General features: G+C 39.3%; 1 protein-coding gene across 2 annotated transcripts in view; it reads left to right on the plus strand.

Moving 5' to 3' along the window:
• Positions 1 to 17,721, plus strand: part of HCK (HCK proto-oncogene, Src family tyrosine kinase) — a 560,445-nt gene that overhangs the window by 328,712 nt on the left and 214,012 nt on the right. For both annotated transcript variants that reach the window (XM_044090343.1, XM_044090344.1), the window contains exon 11: positions 8,913 to 8,989. In XM_044090343.1, the coding sequence (XP_043946278.1) occupies positions 8,913 to 8,989 (77 nt within the window). The remainder of the gene's footprint in view (positions 1 to 8,912; positions 8,990 to 17,721) is intronic.

Genomic DNA, 17,721 nt, shown 5'->3' on the forward strand with positions numbered 1-17,721 from the left:
GGTGCACTTACCCAGAACTTCTTTGCTGCCAGTACGAACGCCATTATGTCTTGTTGGTCTGAATGTCTTACTGCTGTGATGAATATCTGACCATAACATAAGGGCCCTGTTGGGGTTTTTTTTCTTTTCTTTGGTCTTATATTTTATTTCGCTTTCCTAGAGCTCTAATTCTTGTCCTTCAAGCTTTTCACCCCATGTTCTCTTCAGGTCCCTTGAAAGTGTACACAGACAACACTGTACTGATGTGGTATGTCGACAAGCAGGGAGGCACAAAATCTTACCTCCACTGCAGGATGGCTCTTCAGGCTTAGGAGGTGGCTGTCAGTTATCAGTTAACTATTCAGGCAGTATACATTCCTTCAGAGCACAATCTTGTGGCAGAGTATCTAAGCAGGTCCAAAACATGGGCTCACAAATGGATGCTTCACAGAGACATGTTTCTGGACATTGTCCATCAGTGGAGTATTCCTCAGGTAGATTTTTTGCCTCCTCTTTGAACAGGCATCTCCCTCTTTTCTGGTCCAGAGTGCCATGTCATCTGGCATGAGAGACGGATGCCCTTTCTTTTCCTTGGAGAGGGATGTTTCTTAATGCATTCCTTCTTCTTCCTCTACTTCTAAGAGTCCTGCAGAAGATTCAGTTGGGCTCCACAAAAATCTTGCTAGTGACCCCCTTTCAGCCAAGACAGCACTGGTTCCCCCCTCTTAATGCATCTGGCTATGGGCAATCATCACAATTTACTTCATCGGTTCAACATCCTCACACAAGACAAGGGGTCTCTCATCTATCCTCACTTGTCCATTCTTCAGCTGACACTGTGGGTGATAGGGTTTTGATCCCTTTCAGTTACCTCTTTCTGAGGTCATGCTAAGGGTTTTACAGGAGGCAAGGAACCCTCAACCAGAAAATCTTACATGTCCAAATGGAAAAGATTTTCTGTCTGGTGCCACATTGATAATCAGGATCCTTTTTCAGTGAGGGTCCCTTTGGTCTTCTCTTATTTGTGTGAGTTGCTCCAGTTTGGCTTAGCCTATTCTTCTGTGACTGCCTATTTGTCAGCCTGCTTATTTGCCCTTGAACCCTCCCTTGGTTTCTTGTTTTGGTGTAAAATAATTCCTACATCTAAGGCCTCCAAGGAAACCTATTCCTCCGTGGGACCTTAATTTTGTTTTGGAAAAAATTAACTCAGACTCTTTTCAGCCTGCAAATTCTGCTTCTTTGCAACATTGTACCTGTTAAACTGTTTTGTTGCTGGTTCTTATTTCTGCTCAGAGGGTTTCGGAGCTCCAGATCCTTATGGCCCTTCCTCTTTTTTATTTTTTTGCAGGGATAGGGTATCCCTTCATATTAATCTTTCTTTTATGCCCAAGGTAGTAAATGAGTTGTCCTTCAATCAGTCAGTACAACTCCCTTCCTTTTTCCCTTCTCCTCAGTCTGATCATGAGAGGGTCTTACATACCTTAGATTTGCACAGAGAGCTCATGTACTATTTGGATAAAACAAAGGCCATTCATAAGTCTGACCAGCTTTTTGTTTCCTTTCATCCCAGAGCATAAGGTCTGGCTGTTTCTAAGCAAACCATCTCCTCTTGGATATCTAAAACCATTTCCTTTTGTTATTCTTTTCATGACAAATCTGTGTCTACTTCTGTTAGAGCTCATTCCACTAAGGCTGTTGCCTGTTCTGGTGCCTTCTTCAACGGGTTGGACACCAATTCTACCCGTGATGCTGTGATCCTGCTACTCAACCTTCAGTGCATTCCTTTACTAAGAATTATAAGTTGGATATAGTTTCAAGGATCAGAGCAGGTTTTGCTAGAAGTATTTTGTGTGGGTTTGTTGAGGACTCTTCTCAGCCTTCCACCTCCCATTCTGTTTCTTGAGCTTTTTTACTCTACCTATAGTAAAGAGTACTGCAACAGTGATAAAGAAGGACCTAGTGCAGATGTGTAAAATCTTACCATAACAGTAGATGTCCTTCTCTTCACTGTTACAGTATTCACTCCCTTCCTCCAACCTCCTCTTGTTCTAGTTTTTGTTTTGGATTCCCTTCTGGCTGAAGGTTTCCTCTTTTTCTTCTGCATTTTTCTCCTTCTGGATATGAACGACTCCTTTGTCCCATGGAGACTGTTCTCTACTGGGACAATTTAAGTTCTAGGTAACTATGTCCATACATCACTTTTATGCCCTACATCCTGTGTGGGGAGCATATGTGTGATGTACAGCACATACAAGACCATTAGGTTTTGGTATACTGGCCGAACATTGGCTGTCCTGGGCAGGTGATCCCTATAGTAAAGAATGCTGCAACCATGAAGAGAAGAACATCCACTGTTATGGCAATAGTTTGTACAACTGTACTCTGTGACAGTGTAGAGAGTTGGCAGATTTTTAAAACCGCCTGCAAAGTATTCTGTCAGAAATATTGGGTGAGCAAATGGGCACAACTAAGCCAATGATTCTTTTGAAATGGGGCACTGAATCTGAGTTCCCTAGACATAGTAAAGCCTTGTTAAGTTTAATTCTAGTGACTGCTAAAAAGGCAATTACTAAAAAATGGAAATACAATTCTAAATCAACTGTATGTGAGATACTGCATACTGTGCCATAAATAACAGAACTGGAAGTGGGACAATTAAGGAGGTGCTTGACAAACATGATAATCAAAATGAAATAATAACGTCTAAAAGAACAATTTTTTTAATTGCGAGCATTCAAATATGAAACTAGTTATTATTTATTAATTACTTTATTTATTGTATTTGTTTACCAGGATAACTGACTGGGCAGGCTTGAGGAGAAAAGCTCCAGAAAAATTACAATGTTACATAAAGAGCATAGTAAACAAATGTATACAAGTAACGAACAAATGCCCCAAATTTAAACAGAGTATCATACATTATACAACTAATCAGCAAATACACAACATTTAAAGAACAACTCACTGTTTATGACTAGTTTGCATGTTAGAGTAAGCGGTAATCATTTCTAATCTGCCAATGCTAGTGTGAGTTACTAGCATAATAATTGTAAAATGTTTTCACTTAAGGAAATAATCTATATTAAGAAGAATTAGGCTCTGCACTTCACATTTTAGCACTTTAAAATGACAGATTAATGTAATTTGTTGGATGGGAAAACTGGATTTAGGGAAAGAAAAGACGTGAAGACATATTTTTGAATGCTGGGGTATGTTTATGTGACAGGTATAGGAATGAAGTCTTTATTTGCTATGTACATGATGTTATCACTATAGCTATTGATTTTTGCAGCTTTTGAATTAGCTGTGTTTATCCAGTTTAGATAAAGAAGGAATTAAAGGTTTTCTGTTTGGAAGGAGTATTAGGATGCATGCAAAATCTGGATGAATAGCTACATATAAGGCTGAGGGGTGGGAAGCGAAAGGTAGCAGGGGTGAAATTAAAGAAAGTTTAAAATAATGGACTGCTGAGGATGAGTCAATGGTTAAACATTTATAATGGTGTGTATGACAGCTTGATGTTTCCTAGAATGATAAATGATGCTGCCAAAAAAGCAAGATAGAAGGCAGTGGCTAATCTATAGCATCACATGGTAATATTTTGAAATGTTGTTTCCTTTCATCATGTCTTATAGACCAGAAAGGTACCATTTATTTTATAAAGAAAGTATAACTGAAAAGCGTTACGGTGTCCTTCTCTCCTGTTGAGATATTAGTCTCATACTTTTGAGAGACCTGTCTCTATGAAGAAGCCATCTATGAAACTGCAAGCATCATCTCAAGTGAGAATACTTGAGCAAATGCAGTCTGTATCAAGCATAAGATCGAGAAAGAGTTTGTATTACTCTAAAACTAAACACTGCTCTGAGGTGACAACGCTAACCACTATGTCACTGCACCACCCGTACTCTAAAACTAAACATTGCTGTGAGGTGAACACGCTAACCACTATGCTACTGCGCCACCCGTACTCTGAAATTAAACACTGCTGTGAGGTGACAACACTAATCACTATGCCACTGCGCCGCCCGTACTCTGAAACTAAACACTGCTGTGAAGTGACAATGCTAACCACTATACCACTGCACCACCCATACTCTAAAACTAAACACTGCTGTGAGGTGACAACGCTAACCACTATGTCACTGCACCGCCCGTACTCTAAAACTAAACACTGCTGTGAGGTGAACACGCTAACCACTATGCTACTGCGCCACCCATACTCTAAAATTAAACACTGCTGTGAGGTGACAACACTAATCACTATGCCACTGCACCACCCATACTCTAAAACTAAACACTGCTGTGAAGTGACAATGCTAACCACTATACCACTGCACCACCCATACTCTAAAAATAAACACTGCTGTGAGGTGACAACGCTAACCACTATGCCAATGCACCACCCATACTCTAAAACTAAACACTGCTGTGAGGTGACAATACTAACTACAATCCCACTGCACCACCCATACTCTAAAACTAAACACTGCTGTGGGGTGACAACACTAACAACTATGCCACTGCACCACCCATACTCTAAAACTAAACACTGCTGTAAGGTGACAATGCTAACCACTATGCCACTGCACCACCCGTACTCTGAAACTAAACACTGCTGTGAGGTGACTATGCTAACCACTATGCCACTGTGCTGCCCATACTCTAAAACTAAACACTGCTGTGAGGTGACAATACTAACTACTATGCCACTGCGCCACCCATACTCTAAAACTAAACACTGCTGTGAGGTGACAACACTAACTACTATGCCACTGCACCACCCGTACTCTGAAACTAAACACTACTGTGAGGTGACAATGCTAACCACTATGCCACTGTGCTGCCTGTACTCTAAAACTAAACACTGCTGGGAAGTGACAATGCTAACCACTATGCCACTGCGCCACCCGTACTCTAAAACTAAAGACTACTGTGAGGTGACAACGCTAATCACTATGCCACTGCGCCGCCCATACTCTGAAGCTAAATACTGCTGTGAGGTGACAACACTAACCACTATGCCACTGCACCACCTGTACTCGGAAACTAAACACTGCTGTGAGGTGACAACGCTAACCACTATGCCACTGCACCACCCGTACTCTGAAACTAAACACTGCTGTGAGGTGACAACGCTAACCATTATGCCACTGCGCCACCCGTACTCTGAAACTAAACACTGCTGTGAGGTGACAATGCTAACCACTATGCCACTGCACCGCCTGTACTCTGAAACTAAACACTGCTGTGAGGTGACAACGCTAACCACTATGCCACTGCGCCACCCATACTCTAAAACTAAACACTGCTGTGAGGTGACAATGCTAACCACTATGCCACTGCACTGCCTGTACTCTGAAACTAAACACTGCTGTGTGGTGACAATGCTAACCACTATGCCACTGTGCTGCCCATACTCTGAAACTAAACACTGCTGTGAGGTGACAATGCTAACCACTATGCCACTGCACTGCCCGTACTCTGAAACTAAACACTGCTGTGAGGTGACAATGCTAACCACTATGCCACTGCACCGCCTGTACTCTGAAACTAAACACTGCTGTGTGGTGACTATACTAACCACTATGCCACTGCGCCACCCATACTCTGAAACTAAACACTGCTGTGAGGTGACAATGCTAAACACTATGCCACTGTGCCACCCGTACTCTGAAACTAAACACTGCTGTAAGGTGACAATGCTAGCTACTATGCCACTGCACTGCCCGTACTCTGAAACTAAACACTGCTGTGAGGTGACAATGCTAACCACTATGCCACTGCACCGCCTGTACTCTGAAACTAAACATTGCTGTGTGGTGACAATGCTAACCACTATGCCACTGCACTGCCCATACTCTGAAACTAAACACTGCTGTGAGGTGACAATGCTAACCACTATGCCACTGCACTGCCTGTACTCTGAAACTAAACACTGCTGTGTGATGACAATGCTAACCACTATGCCACTGCGCCACCTCTACTCTGAAAGTAAACACTGCTGTGAGGTGACAATGCTAACCACTATGCCACTGTGCTACCCGTACTCTGAAACTAAACACTACTGTGAGGTGACAATGCTAACCACTATGCCACTGCACTGCCCGTACTCTGAAACTAAACACTGCTGTGAGGTGACAATGCTAACCACTATGTCACCGCACCGCCTGTACTCTGAAACTAAACACTGCTGTGTGATGACAATGCTAACCACTATGTCACCGCACTGCCTGTACTCTGAAACTAAACACTGCTGTGTGATGACAATGCTAACCACTATGCCACTGTTCTGCCCGTACTCTGAAAGTAAACACTGCTGTGAGGTAACAACGCTAACCACTATGCCACTGCACCACCCATACTCTAAAATTAAACACTGCTGTGAAGTGACAACGCTAACCACTATGCCACTGCACCACCCATACTCTAAAACTAAACACTGCTGTGAGATGACAACACTAACCACTATGCCACTGCACCACCCATACTCTAAATTGAAACACTGCTGTGAGGTGACAATGCTAACAATTATGCCACTGTGCTGCCCATACTCTAAAACTAAACACTGCTATAAGGTGACAATGCTAACCACTATGCCACTGCGCCACCCATACTCTGAAACTAAACACTGCTGTGAGGTGACAATACTAACCACTATGCCACTGTGCCACCCGTACCCTGAAACTAAACACTGCTATGAGGTGACAATGCTAACCACTATGCCACTGCACTGCCCGTACTCTGAAATTAAACACTGCTGTACTGTTTTTTCCACCTAGACACCTTCCTGTTATATGTTAATGGAAATGTTCTAGTTCAATGAAGTAACAATCCTTATAAGTATTATAACTTCATCTGTAGTTTGAAAAATGGTACCACCAACACATGCAATGCAGATTATATCCTGGAAAGGTTTTGGAAGAAGGTAATGCATTTTTTATGCATTCTGTAAAACAAAGGTGTTAATGTCAGCATTATTTCGTTATTCCTTTAGATGGAAATTATTTTTGTAACACATACAGGAGAAAGTTTCTTATAACACTTAATAGACGCAGGTAAACTATCTTTCCTGTTTAGATTAATTTTCTCTAGGTGCACTGGTTTCCTCCCACATTCCAAAGACATGGATTGGATAATCTACATTGGCCCCAGGTGTGGTATGGAAGAATAATTGTAGCAGGGCTAGCTACCCGGAGGTGTGAACACTGTCTCCAAATGATGGTCACCCCAACCCCATGCACAAAAATGGGAAAGATTCTGGGAATATCAAATTGTCACCATTTAGGATTACGGTTTTGGTTTACAGTTAGGGTTAGAGTTTTAGGGTTATGGTTAGGTTAGGGTTTTTAAACTAAGGGTTATCGTTAGTGTTTTAGGCTTGGGTTAAGATTTTTGGTTTAGGGTTAGTGTTTTAGGATTAGAATTAGAGTTTTTGGTTTATGGTGAGATTAAGGTTTCAGGTTTAAGGTTAGAGCTGGTGTTTTATACTTTAGATTAGGATTAGACTTTTAGGTTTTGCATTATGTTTTTAGGTTTAAGATTAAGGTTTTATGTTTAGGGAACTTTGTTACTAAGATTATGTTTCATAGGGAAAATATAATATTGAAACACACCACGTCTTTTTTTTTTTTCATTTCACACTAATTCCTGCAGCTGCCCATAACCAGTCCACCCCTTTCTGAAAGACAGTCTATGCAAATAAGTTGCATCTGGTCACTGCAAGTAACCAACAACAAATATTTCCCAGAAAACAAAAGATGACACAGGTGCAGATAACATATCTTATACACAATTATACTGTGTAAACAGAAAGATGACTTACAGTCTGTAGAACTCACAAAAGAGGGCACAGAAGGCAAAGTTTGCTTTATTGTCGGTCAGAATATCTAATATATGAGGAATATAATTTTATTGTAGTTTAGAAAATAACACACTGTATAGATAGTGGTAAGTTCTTACTAGCAGAACTGATCTGTGTTTTTTACTGCCTATGACATATCCATTTCCATTTTAATACAAATGATATAGCTTATTTTCTTGTAAATGCATTTTGGCTCTAATAATTACTCTTCTTGCTCGCCCTCTTACAAGTTGCAGCCTAATCTGAGAGAGACCCAGTGGAGAGACACCACTATCAGTGGAATTTTTTTCAAGCAAAGGGGGGTAATGGAAGTACATTGTCAGGTCATTCTTCTATCACACATGCACCCACCCACTCACATTTATGGACAGTTTAGAGACCCCAGTACACTTAAGGCATGTCTTTAGAATGTGGGAGGTAACTGGAGCACCCAGAGAAAACACACATGAACAAGAGGGAACATGTAACAAATGGTAAATGGTTGTAAATTCTGCAAAAAAATTGAGTGGCATAATATAATTTAGCTTTTTCTGATGGAGTTTGTTTATTGCTTATCTCAAAAAACACCTGGAACACAGTATGTTCTTCTGAAGTTATCAAGGGGTGGGGATGAAGAACTAATACAGAATTTCTAGTTTATTTTCTGGTGAAATTCAGTATCTGTAAACTGAATATTCCTACAACAATACAGTTATACATCACAGGCAGCACCTGGAAATGTAAATTTAACAATGACTGTGACATTTGTAATTGTGTTTAAAGTTACATTTGAAGTGAAACAAATTCCTCTACAGTACACCACTACAGTCTGCAATATATATGTTATAATTGTATAAAAGTATATACAAAAAAAGAAAAAGAAGAGGATACTGAATTATCATCTAAGGCCGTGATGATGTCACAGTAAAATGGGTTTCTTCTTTTAACTAAAGAAGACCAGGAGCAACTATTTATATGAATTTAGACTGCTGTACAGTTTGTCTGGCATAAAATATTTTAAGCACTGTAAGATATTCCTTCTGTGAGTGCTTTCATGAATGTTGTTTGTATTTCTGATTTATCTTTAAAGGTAGCTTACTGGATTTCTTAAAGACAGATGAAGGCAATAGGCAGCCTCTACCAAAACTAATAGATTTCTCAGCCCAGGTAAGTGTATTACATTTTTGCATATTTCGCAAGGAAGGATGCAGCACATCTAAACTACTACAAAATGTATCTTTTCTGTGAAACATAACTTTATGCTTCCTGATAAATTATCCATATGGTGACCACATGCAGAATTATTAATCAGTAAAACTAACGCAGAGTGTGTTGCTGCCTTACGTTTGGGGGTTTTACACCACTAAACATGTAGTATTTTAGTAACGTTTTCAACTAGTAATGTAAGACTGGTTATTATTTGCTTTCTTTCTTTACTTTTTTGTCTTTCTTTTCAGTTGGCACAGGCAACCATATTTCCCAAAAGTATAGTTTATGAGAATTTGATCTATTTTAACAGGGAGATCTGAGTGCATCATGTCACATTTTTTTGCCTTACCAAAGACTGCGTGTCCATATTTGAGATTGTAAACTGATATAGTGTTGAGTCAAGGTGCCTACATGCACAGAAAATGTACTTTTGCAACAACAAATAAACACACATATCCACACTACTGATGATATGCCTTGTAAATGAGTAGCATGTTTTCAGAAATCTGATGGCATGAGGCATTCACTACCCAGCAGGCATGTGGCAGTCTATCCGTACAGTAGGAAATCCTAAGAGGTTGACTCTAAATAACATCACACCTAGTTAATGTCCCAAGATGCAGTAAGCGTCTTTCCACACTCTCTCAGGTATTTAAGTATAAGACTTATACTTAAATGCAACATTATCTTTTAACTTTTTATTACTGAAATATATATATTCTTAGGTTCATAGGAGGTTACTAGGCTAGTGGCCCTAGAGCCTTTGCAATCCTAGCCATATTAATCCCAAGTATCCCAATTTGTTCTTTTTGGATAGTTCACAGAACAAATTTATGAACAGAGTGGGTCTGTGATCAACATCAGCTCGCCTTGTTCATGAGGGACATGGGTGCCACCTCAGGGGTCTCCCATCCAGTTATCTAGGTTGCATTTAAATAGGGTCAGTGAGGAGCTGTTTTACATGAACAGGAAGTCTGTTCCAGAGAAGTGGCAGTCTCTGGGAGACATATCTGTCTCTCCATCATGTTCTTTTAATGTCACAAGCTAGGTTGAGATCCCTAGAAAGGGTTACTCTTGAGCCATTTGACTTGTGGATGTGCAGCATGTCCATTATAGTAGGGTTGGAGATGGCCCTATAGGCCAGGCACAAATCGCCTCTCAGCAGCCTATAAGATACAGAGTAAAGTAACAGGACTTTCAGCCTATCCATCTATGTCATAGTTTGGAGTCCCTATATTTTCTTAGTGAGAAATCTCTGTGGTCTCTTCAGCTGCTGCAGGTGTCTGGTGAGGTACATGAAAAGGGTACATTATACTCTATTAGTGGTCAGATTAGGGTCAAGTACAGTGGAGTTATAACCTCCCTTGTCCTGGATGCTATGCCCTTGCTTATGAGGTGTGCTACATTGAAGGCCTTCCTTACCACTGTTGAAACTTGATGGTCAAAAGTCAGATTGCTATCAGCCTGTGTTCCCAAATCTCACACCACCAGGTTGGAACTCAGGAGTGTGCTGTCAATATTGCAATTTGTAGGAAATTCTGTTTTGCCATAGGGATTAATAATGCTTTTATTTGCATTTAGTGTAGACCATGACTTTGCACCAGTCATTTATCTGTGTTAGGCCTTTCTGTAATATGTTGGCATTGCTGGGGAACTCAATGATTCCTCCCAGTTTGCAATCATCAGCGAACCTGGTGAGCCAAAGGCCACCTACTTTGGCCTGGACTTCTGAGAAATAGATACCAAACAGTAAGAGGCCCAGCACAGACCCTGTAGTACTCCACTGGTGACGGGTCTATTGGTAGAGGTGGAGTCACCAATTTTGACAGGGTATGTTCTGTCTGTGAACCAACTGGCTACCCATCTAGTAACGTAAGGCTTAGTACCTATCTAGGAGAGTTTCTTAATGATGCCAGAGTAGGAAATTGTGTCAAAAGCCTTGCCAAGGTTGAGATAGGCAGTGTGCACTGTTTTGCCTTCTTCCATGGCTTTGGTGACATTTCTCAAAGAAGTCCACGAAGTTTAATAACCATTACCTACCCTTAACAAAGCCAAACTAGATTGGGTCCAGTATTTGGAGGTTGCCTATGTCCTTGTTGATAAGATCCATGATAGTTCTTTCCATGGCCTTGCAGGCAGATGAGGCTGGTTAGACTTATGAGTCTGTAGTTCCCCAGGGTCAGTTGATGGCCCCCCTTCGTGCAGGGGCATTACTGTTGCTGTTCTCCATTCTGCATGAATATAGCCAGCTCTCAAGCTATGATTAAAGAGAACACCAAGTGGATCCGCTAGGTCTTGTTTTAGATTGTCTAAGAAACAACCTAGGATATTATCTGGTCCCACTAAGGCCATGTTTTTGACCTTAACACGTACAGAGATGACCTGTTCTCTAGAGATACTAGGAAGAGGGCTGGTGTCAGGTATGCTTTGGGATATGGTAGGTTGGGATAGGGGGTGAAGTTGCACTGAATCTGTCAGCTAGCAGGTTGGCTATATCTTCTAGTGTACTATGAGTGATCCCATCTACTACCAGTTTGGCACATAGCTAGGTATTCCCTTTTAGACTTGAGATGTAGTTAAAGAATGCCTTATGATTATCCTTGGCTGGAAATACCATCTTAGTCTCATAATTTGCTTTAGAAGACTTTACAAGATTTCTGATTTTCTTGTTTAAGCTTAAGAGGGAACTGTTCCTCTGCAGAGTGATATCCCTCTTGCTTTTGGATAACAGTTTCTTCCTCTTGTTATATTATCTGTTTATACTTGAAGTCCACCACAGTCCCTTGTTTTTACGGGCTTTGATCTGGTCAGGTGCAGCAGAGTTTATGCAGATGCTTAAGTGTTTGTACTGGGCATTTACATGCACTTCTGCATAGTAATCATTGATGTCTGTGATTGTGGATGGTATGAAGCTTTTTATACCATCGCTTAGTAGGCTGTAGTTAGCTATAGTAAAGTGTTTTATCATTTTTGTTCCTGTGAATGTGTCAGTTCTAGTAGTTACTTCAAATGAGACTGATTTGTGGTCTGACCTAACCAGGGAGGGCATCATGCATGGGGAAGTACAGTGACCCCCCCCCTTGTTGGTGAGTACTATGTCCAGAACATTAAAGCCCCTAGTGGGGGTACAGACTATCTATTTCAAAGCATTTGTGTTAACAAAGTCCAGGAACCTCTAGGCGAGCATGTTTTTGTTTGTGTATGTCCCACAGTCTATGGAAGAATAGTTGAATTCTGCCATGACTAATGTGTTGGGCTGTATGGCAAGGGCAAACACACCTCCATAGTATGCACATACGGCAAAAGTGCAAGGCCAAAATACCAAATGCAAAAAAAAATAATAAAAATGGCCAGCACAGGGAAAACAGTCGATCCAATAACTATTTATTAAACAAAATAAATACAGCATAACGGCAAACTGGTTTCGGCCGAAGCCTTCTTCAGTGCAAATAACAATCACATAAAGACTAAAACGAGGGAAACACCCCCTTCAAGCTTGTGAATATATCTAAAAAAACCAGACACACCCCCCACCTTTCACCTATCAAAGTACATCATTTAACCCGGGTGGGGGAATAAAGCCCCTAAAACACACTTAAAAAATGGCACAGAGAGTCCGAAAACTATAAAAACAAGAAAACGGCCACAATAAAGCCTGAAGGAAGTTCACTTTAATGCACACTAATGCTACCAATGTTAATATGTTTCGTCTTGACGTTAGTATGCATTAAAGCGAGCTTCCTTTGGGCCATTTTTTAAGTGTGTTTTAGGTTATTGTGGTTTTGGCACAATTCTCCTTTTGTGGTTATTGGAATAAAGCCCCTAGTTTAATAATCCAAAACCGTTATTTTTTATTCAAAATATCATGCCAACCCAACCTATTGCTTCCCTTAATGCTGATACGATCAATAACAGTAAATCTAAATGTTGCTGTAGTGTGCTGCAAAACATGTCTATACAAAGCATTAGACCTTCTTTTATTACGAATATCACTTAAATGCTCAGAAATACAAATTTTAAACTGTCTAGAAGTTTGTCCTACATAAAAAGCAGAACAATGACACTCTACTAAATAAATAATCCATTCTGATATACAATTGGCAAAACATCTCATATCATATACAACAGATGAATTAGCAGATGAAAAATGTTTTATTTTCACAACGTTTGCAAGCTGTACAATGTCCACACAGGAAACATCCAGCCAAAGGTACACCTTCAATAGACTGCTGTCTGTTGGCAACAAAATGAGAAGTTTTTTTAAAAATGATTTAAAAAATTTCCAGTGGTTTTCCCCTCCTATAAGTGAACATGCAACATGTAGGCAACATTTTTGCTTGATTATCAGTCAAAAGTATACCCCAATGTTTGTTAATAAGATCACAAAACTGTCTGGTATTGCTTCTAAAACTGGTAATAAATCGAACCTTATGATTTATCTTATTATGTATCTTGTAACTCAGTAAGGTGGTCCTATCAGCAGATTGGGCAAGGCGCCAAGCATGATGTATAACAGATACATTCTACCCCCTCCTCTTCCATTTATCAAGTTACAAATGGTTTTTGTTTCATAATTATAAGTATTTGCTTTTAGTGGGCTCAGTCTGAATTAATGTACCTATGTGGAAATTAGATTTATTTTTTAAACCGCATTTCCTAAAATGACTTAATCCACCTCATGTACACTACTTACAAAGCAGATTATTTTAATTATTGTTTCTCCTTACAAACCAAATATATTGTTTTGCATAAGAATTAACATGACCTTCTGATTCATTATATATTCTGGCCCTTGGAAAACTTTCTGCCCTAAGGATGTGTTGCACTGCATTTACCAAGGTGATGATATTGCTATGACTTTATGTGGTGAATGTTTAACGTCTGCATGATGATATTGCAAGGACTTCATGATGGTGACTGTTTAACGTCTGCATGATGATATTGCTATGACTTCATGATGGTGAATGTTTAGTGTCTGCATGATGATATTGCTATGACTTTATGTGGTGAATGTTTAACGTCTGCATGATGATATTGCTATTACTGCATGATGGTGAATGTTTAACTTCTGCATGATGATATTGCTATGACTTCGTGATGGTGAATGTTTAACGTCTGCATGATGATATTGCTATGACTTCGTGATGGTGAATGTTTAACTTCTGCATGATGATATTGCTATGACTTCATGATGGTGAATGTTTAATGTCTGCATGATGATATTGCTATGACTTCATGATTGTGAATGTTTATCTTCTGCGTGATGATATTTCTATGACTTCATGATGGTGAATGTTTAAGTTCTGCGTGATGACATTGCTATGACTTCATGATGGTGAATGTTTAACATCTGCGTGATGATATTGCTATGACTTCATGATGGTGAATGTTTAACGTCTGCATGATGATATTGCTATGACTTCATGATGGTGAATGTTTAGTGTCTGCATGATGATATTGCTATGACTTTATGATGGTAAATGTTTAACATCTGCGTGATGATATTGCTATTACTGCATGATGATATTGCTATGACTTCATGATGGTGACTGTTTAACGTCTGCATGATGATATTGCTATGACTTCATGATGATGAATGTTTAACATCTGCATGATGATATTGCTATGACTTCATGATGGTGAATGTTTAACTTCTGCATGATGATATTGCTATGACTTCATGATGGTGAATGTTTAACATCTGCGTGATGATATTGCTATGACTTCATGATGGTGAATGTTTAACGTCTGCATGATGATATTGCTATGACTTCATGATGGTGACTGTTTAATGTCTGCGTGATGATATTGCTATGACTTCATGATAGTGAATGTTTAGCTTCTGCATGATGATATTGCTATGACTTCATGATGGTAAATTGTAACGTCTGCATGATGATATTGCTATGACTTCATGATGGTGAATGTTTAACATCTGCGTGATGATATTGCTATTACTGCATGATGGTGAATGTTTAACTTCTGCATGATGATATTGCTATGACTTCATGATGGTGACTGTTTAACGTCTGCATGATGATATTGCTATGACTTCATGATGGTGAATGTTTAACGTCTGCATGATGATATTGCTGTGACATCGTGATGCTGAATGTTTAACGTCTGCATGATGATATTGCTATGATATGACTTCATGATGGTGAATGTTTAACGTCTGCATGATGATATTGCTATGACTTCATGATGGTGAATGTTTAACATCTGTGTGATGATATTGCTATTACTGCATGATGGTGAATGTTTAACTTCTGCATGATGATATTGCTATGACTTCATGATGGTGAATGTTTAACGTCTGCATGATGATATTGCTGTGACATCGTGATGCTGAATGTTTAACGTCTGCATGATGATATTGCTATGACTTCATGATGGTGAATGTTTAACTTCTGCATGATGATATTGCTATGACTTCATGATGTTGAATGTTTAACGTCTGCATGATGATATTGCTATGACTTCATGATGGTGAATGTTTAATGTCTGCATGATGATATTGCTATGACTTCATGATGGTGAATGTTTAACATCTGCATGATGATATTGCTATGACTTCATGATGGTGAATGTTTAAGTTCTGCGTGATGACATTGCTATGACTTCATGATGGTGAATGTTTAACTTCTGCATGATGACATTGCTATGTCTTCATGATGGTGAATGTTTAACGTCTGCATGATGATATTGCTATGACTTCATGATGATGAATGTTTAACATCTGCGTGATGATATTGCTATGACTTCATGATGATGAATGTTTAACTTCTGTGTGATGATATTGCTATGACTTCATGATGGTGAATGTTTAACGTCTGCGTGATGATATCGCTATGACTTCATGATGGTAAATGTTTAACTTCTGCATGATGATATTGGTATGACTTCATGATGGTGAATGTTTAACATCTGCATGATGATATTGCTAATTCTTCATGATGGTGAATGTTTAACATCTGCATGATATTACTATGACTTCATGATGGTGAATATTTAATGTGTGCATGATGATATTGCGATGAATTCATGATGGTGAATGTTTAACGTCTGCATGATGATATTGCTATGACTTCATGATGGTGAATGTTTAATGTCTGCATGATGATATTGCTATGACTTCATGGTTTTTGAACAAAAGAATAAGCCATTCAAGTGTGAAGGCTTATTCACATCATGATTTAATGGTTTGCTAAACTTCAGCTTGTTTTATGTCCAGTAATTAGCTCCTGAAATGAAAAGAAACTACCCTGTGCAGAGCATACATGCAGATATAACATCTCAGGTATTATCCTTTCTATCCATCCATTGCATTTTCTTTGCATGTCTACACGCTGCTCAGATCATATTTCCCTGAACATCAAGTACCTGAGGCACAAGATACCAAAGTGTAGGCTGGTGAAATTCTTCTCATAAGAAATCACTGCCAGCATTGTTTCTGTGTCTGCTCTACCTGTGATTCCTTTGTTTGGGGACCCTTCTCCCTTCTTCATGTTTGCAGGACTACAAAGTTGGCATATATAAAAGTTTGTGAAATGGGGGACTTGCCCTGTATGGAAGCATAGGGGTGGGGTTGGGGGAATTGTCTCTACAAAAAAATACTTGCAGCTTGATTTGTTGTCCTAGTGATATTTCAGACATTTGTAGTGTGGTTTGTCAGTATCATATTTTGGTATTTAATAGTGGTACACATTTTTATACCCCATCAAGCAAATATGCCTTCTGTGAGACTGTGCTCCCCAAAGTTAGTGATACCTTAGAAACATAAAAGTTGCTTGTTGCAGTTTAACTTTACCTACTATGGGAAGCCAAGGAAGCCACCTTGTTGAATTGTTCCACTATTGTTGTACTGTTTAGTGCTGAAAGATGATTATAGATAGTGACTATGAAACCTCCCTGCAGGTTACAAGGGTGCATTCTTTGCCCCACAGCTCCTTTCTATTTTTGACCCTATAAAAGTATATTTTAAAAGTTCGTTCTGAAGGTTGTGATACTAAACTGAGTTGTAAGCCCACATTTAATTTGGGAAATGTTTGTTTCTAAGCTTACTGATTTTTAATATGATAGGATTAATTTTTTTCACTATGGCATCTGTAATACCTCACCTTATGAACTGTGGCACACATGCATGTATGTGCATGTATGTGTGTGTGTATGTGCGTGTCTGTACACACACACACACACATATATATATATATATATATATATATATATATATATATATACACACACACACCCACACATACCCTAAAGTGTTTTTCTAAGTGATAGCACTGAAGCCTTTGAGGTGGAACTCTACAGTGGCAATAAAACAGTTCCCAAATGAAAGTTGTTATAGCCAATTTTTTGACAGCATACACCTCAGATATCTAGTTGTGATTATATAAATGAATATATAAATAAATAATTGCAACTGTAATGTGTTTCAACTCATGCTATCATTCACTGTTGATTTTTTTTTTAAATAAAAAATTGAAACTCTGCGCAATTGTGCATGTGTGGACTTCTGAGTTCCAAACTGACCATGTTTAAGGTAAAACACATAAAAACATATTCAGAATGAGTTTTCCTTTGACATGGTTACAGCTCAAGAGCCTAGTGCCACACTACGAGGTGTAAGTGGCTCTCTGTAGATTACACTGCTATGGCGCTGGAGGATCCTGAAAGACCAGGCA

This window comes from Protopterus annectens, chromosome 12.part0, assembly GCF_019279795.1.
Source record: "Protopterus annectens isolate FY-2018-M chromosome 12.part0, PAN1.0, whole genome shotgun sequence".
Classification (NCBI taxonomy): domain Eukaryota; kingdom Metazoa; phylum Chordata; order Ceratodontiformes; family Protopteridae; genus Protopterus; species Protopterus annectens.